Source organism: Penaeus vannamei, chromosome 31, assembly GCF_042767895.1.
Source record: "Penaeus vannamei isolate JL-2024 chromosome 31, ASM4276789v1, whole genome shotgun sequence".
NCBI lineage: Eukaryota > Metazoa > Arthropoda > Malacostraca > Decapoda > Penaeidae > Penaeus > Penaeus vannamei.
This window is the reverse complement of record NC_091579.1, coordinates 27,858,967-27,866,466: the sequence shown is the minus strand read 5'-3', so window position 1 is coordinate 27,866,466 and position 7,500 is coordinate 27,858,967. Positions and strand designations below refer to the sequence as shown.

General features: G+C 35.1%; 2 protein-coding genes across 3 annotated transcripts in view; one reads left to right on the top strand and one right to left on the bottom strand.

Moving 5' to 3' along the window:
* LOC113812275 (palmitoyltransferase ZDHHC17) overlaps nt 1-3,566 on the bottom strand; it is a 20,125-nt gene extending 16,559 nt beyond the window's left edge. The window contains exon 1 of the mRNA XM_027364137.2: nt 3,437-3,566. The gene's annotated coding sequence lies outside the window, so the exon portion shown is untranslated. The remainder of the gene's footprint in view (nt 1-3,436) is intronic.
* LOC113812268 (methylthioribose-1-phosphate isomerase) overlaps nt 3,475-7,500 on the top strand; it is a 4,031-nt gene continuing 5 nt past the window's right edge. The window contains exons 1-6 of one of the 2 annotated variants that reach the window (XM_070144034.1): nt 3,475-3,696; nt 5,366-5,604; nt 6,074-6,279; nt 6,533-6,741; nt 7,022-7,178; nt 7,307-7,500. The exon at nt 7,307-7,500 is cut by the window's right edge and continues 5 nt beyond it. In XM_070144034.1, the coding sequence (XP_070000135.1) occupies nt 3,565-3,696; nt 5,366-5,604; nt 6,074-6,279; nt 6,533-6,741; nt 7,022-7,178; nt 7,307-7,425 (1,062 nt within the window). In that variant the 5' untranslated portion in view covers nt 3,475-3,564 and the 3' untranslated portion in view covers nt 7,426-7,500. Of the gene's footprint in view, nt 3,697-4,013; nt 4,154-5,365; nt 5,605-6,073; nt 6,280-6,532; nt 6,742-7,021; nt 7,179-7,306 lie in introns of those variants that run through there. The other variant, XM_070144036.1, reaches the window with a different exon arrangement.

Sequence of the window (7,500 nt, the reverse complement as noted above, 5' to 3'; positions counted from 1 at the left end):
TATATATATATATATATATATATATGTGTGTGTGTGTGTGTGTGTGTGTGTGTGTGTGTGTGTGTGTGTGTACATGTGTACACACACACACAAGCATATATACTCAACGCGTCCCCTCCCCAGCTTTTTCACACCAGATGTGAAGATGTTGGAGGGCGTGGAGCAGGCGAATGAAAGGGGTCTTGGCTTGCTGGTTTATTGGGGGAGATGGAAGTGTGACCCCCCGAGAGACCCATGACCCGAGTGCCGAGGGCGGAGGGTGACCTGTCTTGTTCTGTGTCTGGTCTTGTTCTCCTGTCTCTCTGGTTTCTCTTATCTGCCTGATGAGACGTCCTTTTATCCAGCGACTCCTGTCCTGGGCAGGTGCCTGCTTCTGTATTTTGGGGTATCAGTTCTCCCGGCCCTCTTTTATCTCAACATATGCCATACACAGGACCGCCGACAGGGGGGGGGGGGGGTAACCGGGCCAACGACGCCGGGGCCCGTAAAAAGTGTCCGTAAAAATTTACAGTAGTCACTTATTTGAGCCTAAGAACAACTAATTCAGCCAAATTATAGGGTGTATTTATATTAAAACAACGTTACAACAGTTAACGTTAACAAGTTTTTGCTATTATCGATAAAATGAAATTAAGGAAGTGGTTAAAAGAATGCCAATCTTCTGCCAAACTAGTGATATTTTTCAAGTTATGTGGTGTTAGTAACATATTCTTGATTGTAAGGTCGAGTAAAATACGGTTTATATTAACATTAATGTTTAAGGGAAAAAAGGGCGTTTCCTATTTGAGAAAGGCGTTTTCCACCTAAAAAGCCCTAGCCGCCTGACGCCGGTCCTGAACATACATATTTACATACATATTTACGTGCATTGGCGGCGAGGGATCGAATCCCGATCGGAGAGGTTATAATGTTCTCATATTTACATACGGGTATATCCAGGTCCTAAACACCAACAATTAGTTTTACCGAAACTAAATTAATCTTGAATGTAATGATTGAATTACAAAATCGCACAATCCCTGTCACTGACTAGACCAGTAATTCCACAACTCAAAATTATGATAGTAAAGGAAAACTACTCTTAAAATTATCAGACTGTTCACCGTTACTTCACATGGATTGACACGTTTACTCGTTTCGTTTACACAATCTGAAAAAGACTGGTTTGACTCTAGCCATAACAGACTTGCAAGGACTTTGGTATGACGCGCCATTGAGCGCTGAGTCAGACAACCTAAGCAAGGGAAGGGGGGGGGGGGGTGTAGGCCGTGTTATGTCTTCCAAAGTGTACTTGCGGTTATTCCTGAAATAGGGTGTCATGGAGCGTTAACATTTGAGTCTTAATACACGACTACCAACAAACACTTATTTCTGTTATGTTGCAGACCGCATACCACCGCCAGAGCAATAGGATCCACGAAGAAAGAAAGATTACACGAAAATCAACTCTTTCTCAAGTTCACTGGTGACGTCCTTGTTTCCCTATCTCGCAATAATAATGAATCCTTAAACAAATTCCTCCTGGACCCGGATCATAACCAAAATTTAATCAATGCTATCTACGTTGGGCTAAGAAACCTCTGACAATAATATCATAAAAATCTGTCCATAGCTTTTAGAGTCATCCTGCTAACCAACAAACTGACCAACGCTCCCAAAAACATAACCTTGGTGGAGGTAATAATGATAATGATACTAAAAAATAACAATAACGATAAAAATAACTACCAAAATTAATAACAGTAACAACATCAATGATAATTATAATAACGAATAATAACTGAAGTCAACAATAGAAAATAATAACATCAACAATAATGCTAATTATTGTTGATGTTGGGGGTGGTGGGATCAACAAGGAAAGTAGAATGGGAGGGAATTGAAAGAAAAAAGGGAGATGGGGAAGGGGAAACAGACGGGAAAAGAGGATGGGAAAAGGGAAAGGGAGTGGGAAGGGAGAAAGGGGGGATGGGAGAGGGAGGGAAGGGAGTTGAGTTGGTAGTGGGAAGGGGCAAATGTAGAGATTAGACTGGGAGAAGGGAAGTGAAGTTAAGGGAGATTTGGGAGTGAGGAGATGGCAGAGCAGGAGAATAAAAAAATGCGTAGAGAGAGAGGGAAATGAAAAGGGAGAGGGTAAGCGAAAGACAGGATGGTGAAAGAGGGAGAAAAATACCTTTTAATTAATTCTATTTTCTGTTCCATGGAATTTCCACGGGTCCCGCTTGTAGCAATGATGATATTAATCAACAGAACAATAATCTCAAAAGTAATAAAATCATACTACTTCTACTACTGGCACTACTTCTACTATTGTTACTACTTCTACTACTGATAATAATAATATAATGAATGTAAGGACAACGACAATGATGACGATAATAGTAATAATAACTAATAATATGGTAATAATAAAGATAATACTACAATGCTGATAATAGAAAAAAAATCCTATTGATAAGAAAAAACAATAATAATAATAATAATGATAACAATAACAGCAACAACAACAATATTAATAACAGTATCAATAACAATAATGATAATGACAAAGACTATGGTGACGATAAAAATTACATTTGAAAATATTGATAATGATGTTGATGATGATGGTGATGATGATGATGATGATGATAATAATAATAATAATAATAATAATAATAATAATAATAATAATAATAATAATAATAATAATAAAAACACCAACAATAATTATTGCAACAGTAATGAACACGATTATTAATAACAAAACCATTAATGATGTTAACAAAAACATTTATGATACAACACGTGATAGGTTCCATATCTCGATGATTATGATAATGATAAAACTAAAGCAAATATAAATAACAGCAGCATTCAAAACTATTTAATCAAATTAGGTCAGTATTCAAAACGTTGAGAATCATAACCATAAATATCAATAAAAAATATATGAGAATTGTGGTAGTTATCGTCATCGCAAATTAGCATGAGTAGTCACGTGTAAATTCAGAAGATAATAGTACCGAATATACTGCCAAATCTAACATTTAAAATGCTTGATATTTCAACCAATTCAACGATAAGCTTTGGAAGCACAATATTTTACTGAGAGTACATTAGTTCTGTCAGACTAATTATTCAGAACCAGCCACTCAGCACAACGACAAATTAATGTCACATGTTTAACGTGCTCCAAACTCTCTCTGATTTATACAGACAAAGTTCCTACATTAATATTAAAGAACTATTATCATTTTAGTTTTATAATGCACTTCCAAGCTCACATCAAAGGGCTTCCATACTAAAATAAACGAAAGAATTGGCAATACTTCTGGAAAATATTTTAAAACTGCCAATGACAGATCGTTCTACTATGGCTAGACACAGGGATTTTTCTCTCTAATAATGGATATTATATGAATCGACATATGAAAGCAACAATAGAGTGTCATACCTGTGGCCAGTGCCTGCTCATGGCAACAGCGACTGCCCCGGCGTGTGTAAGAGTACCTACAGTAGTGCCGCTGCCACTGCCGGGATAAGCCCAGCGAGGAAGAAGGAAGTCAAGAAAAGTTTGAGACGATGACCCTACAAGCTATACGCTGGGAAAACCACAAGCTCCAAATCTTAGATCAGCTGAAACTTCCCAAGGAAACCGAGTATATTGATGTCAAAAATGTTGAAGACGGATGGCAAGTTATAAACAAGATGCAGGTGGGTGGAGCTTCCTGCCTGCCCTCGAATGGGGATCGACCGTGGCAGTCGCGAGAAAACGTTTTTTTCTTATTGTTTGGAAATGACATTTGTTTTCATGAAACAGCTCAGTATTAGAACTTGATTCCGATACCTTGTAACGAACCAAGTATTGCACACTAGTTTTTCAAGCTTTATAATTCGCGAAACTGATGCTAACAATAACTAGCGGCGTAATTTTCGCCATGAACTGCCCATGATATGATTACTTCGGATATTAATTATTTGCTAAAAAGATATGCTACCCCAATGTACAATGAATCACCACTGCCACATGGTACTGTGAATACCTTCGCTTATGATGGCATATCAGATTATACAGATAAGGAGTTCGAGGGAGCTGTAAACTGACAACATGGATTTTTCTGAGATATACAGATGAACAAGGGAAAGATAATGAAATATGAAACAAGTAAAGGTACAAGTAAATTTTAATGACATGTACTGAATAATAATTTGTAATGTTTATACATAAATGCAATTTTTGCTCAACAAACTTAACCCATTAACAACAGATGAAGGTCATTATAATTGAATAAAATTTGAATAAACTGCATGTAATATTCTTATTATTCACTGGTCAGTAAGTTATATTTCATAATAACTATTATATAAGAACACATAATTAGAGTTTTTGGTGATTTTATCTAGCTGCACTATTTAGCTAATAAAATGTATTACTCTTTTTAAAGTCTAATTAGTTTGAAGTATGCTACAGGTATTCAATATTTTATTATATATTCTGTGATTTTCGTTGAAATATTTACTATTTTCACACCATTTATAACAGACAGAGACGGAGAGAGGCATAAATTATGGTAGAGTAACTGTGCTGTGCAAAATGCAAAATGTGAAATATGGTATTTATTAATGAGAGCAATGCACATTCCAAAGATAAAATCCTGAAACCAAACATTTTATTTATTTCCTCTACCCAACAGTTTATTTGCACATTCCTAAATGTTCGGGTTTCATGTGAACCCAGAAATCCAAACCTAATATTTCTCACCTTCTATTTATTCCCTGCACCCCCCTTTATTAGCACTTTGTGCCAACTTATAGAAAACACAACATTAAGAACTCTGGTTGTGTTAGGGTGTTGTGGACTTTGGAGTGATATGCACCAAATATTTTCATCATTTCATGGTAGATATGAGGCTGCAGCAACTGTACCTGTGTTGTTTATATTTCTATTTCTTATTCTCCATTTCCCTCTATCTTTGTATTTCGTCCTCAGTAATGTTAACAGTAGGTATCTGTGAACAGGATGTATATGTGTATGGGGTCAGAATTTTACTTACCCCCTTTGATATATTGGTGCATAAGTAAGGCATACTGTAGTCACAAGAGAAGTTAGAATTGTGAAAAATAGATTAGGTAGGTGTCGTCTGTATTCAATTTTTAAAATTTTTGTTTCTGAATTTTATGAATCAGTTCAGCATCCCTTACATTTGAACAAATATTAGTAATGTTTCTAGTTTTACCATGGATGGGTGCATTAGTTGTAATATTAATTCTACTATATATTATCCATGCTATACAAAATTACAGTAAATTTATATTAAATGAATAATCAAGTAAAACTTTATTTAAACGTACAATAATTATCATGGAAAAACTTTCCTTTTAGGTGCGTGGAGCTCCAGCAATAGCAATTGTGGGATGTCTTAGTCTTGCAGCTGAGTTAGCTGAGACTGAATCATCCTATAAAGAAAAGGCACAACTACAGAAAGATGTATCATCAAAGCTTGACTATTTAGTAAGTGCAAGACCAACAGCCGTGAATATGAAAAAAGCAGCCGAAGAACTTACAGTTGTGAGTAAGAATTTGTGTGAGGGTGGCATCTCATTACAGGATATGGTAAAATCGTTAGTATCATGTTTTTGATCATCTATTTTCGTTGTATGTATACTAATGAACATATAGCTTGGTATATGCTTATAATTTGTATCTTGCAAGGAATATTGTGCTTATCATTTTTTTTTTCTTTTTAATTACAACCACTGTTGTAGGTTTGAACAGTATTTTAGATTTAATAGTTTATGGGAGATGTTATGCACAAGTAATTATTCTTTCATTATAGCTATAGTTTACAGAAAGCAGCATTCTTTTCTCATATAATCAATGCCTCTTTTAAGTGGTTCAAACAAAGTAGATTTCGAATATGATATACATTTGCCTTACTTTTCTTTAAAAATTAACTCTTTCAAACAAATTGTATCATTCTAGTAACAAAAATGTTGAAAATTGACTCGATCAATCTATAGCCTATATACCTTCACCATATTTATGTTAACGTTGATTTCTTCCTGAAGGGATATGTTTATTGTATTTCAGAATAATATCATGGTGTGAGAAAATGTTAGAGGATGATGTCACCACAAATAAGAACATTGGCAAGTTTGGTGCAGAAGCCATTATTAGTGGTAATGAAGGGAATAGTGTCCAAGTGATTACTCACTGCAACACTGGATCACTTGCAACTGCTGGCTATGGAACTGCTTTAGGTGTTATTAGAGCTCTGCATGACATGGGTCATCTGAGTAAGTAGATATTCTATAAACATTTTTTATTTTATAGTAACTTCTTTTGTTGTTGGAATATGTTGTGATAAGTAAACTAACACTGCTGAATATCATTTGTTTAAGCCTTTTTGCATGAATCATTTTGCATAGGCTATGTATGAAAAGAATAGATATGAAGAAATTATTTTATTTTATACTTTCTCCATTTCTTACTTTTCTTTTTGGGGAATCGGCTTGAAATGTTTAAAGAATTTTTCATTTTTTCTCATAGGTAAAGCCTTCTGTACTGAAACTCGTCCATACAATCAAGGTGCAAGACTTACAGCCTATGAACTGGTATATGAAAAAATACCATCAGTATTGATCTGTGATAGTATGGCAGCAGCCCTTATGAATTCTCAGAAGATACATGCTGTTGTAGTTGGTGCTGACAGAGTTACCAGGAATGGTGACACTGCAAACAAAATTGGCACTTACCAGGTGAAAACTTCTCTAATGAAATTAATTTGTTAATTTGATTTTATAAAGGGTATCCAATAACCGTCATTAAACTTTTGGGGGATTTAAAAAATGGTTACAATATAAATTGATAGATTTCCATGTGATTTTTAAATTGATATTTGCCTAAACAGTAATAACACAGTACAGGGATTTTTCAAATCTTAGGCCAAATATTGTATATATTTACTCAAGACTGCATTGTGATGAGCAGATTTTAAATGCATTTGTCGATTACACCTGTTTTCTTTTTTGTGATCAGTTAGCAGTTTGTGCAAAGCACCACAATGTGCCCTTCTATGTCTGTGCCCCTACTACATCAATTGACCTCAGTTTAACCCATGGGAAGGAAATTCCAATTGAAGAAAGACCACATAAGGAAATGACTGATGTTGCAGGAACTAGAATTGCAGCCCCTGGTAAGTATTCCTATAGTCAGGACTTGATTTCGTTCTTCAGATTTTGTATTTTTGTCTTCTGAAATGTTGCTGATGCCTTAAGCTTTTTCAGTGTTATAATTCCTTATCTTTACATTATGTTCCCACAGGGATTTCATGCTGGAATCCAGCCTTCGATGTTACACCTGCTGATTTGATAACAGGGATAGTAACAGAGCTTGGAGTCTTCAAGCCATCTGAGTTATATCAGAAATTACAAGATAATTGACAAATTGTTGAGGTTTACATGAACAAACAGCTGTTTTATATGGTGAGAAATAATTGATAAAGTCATCATAATAAA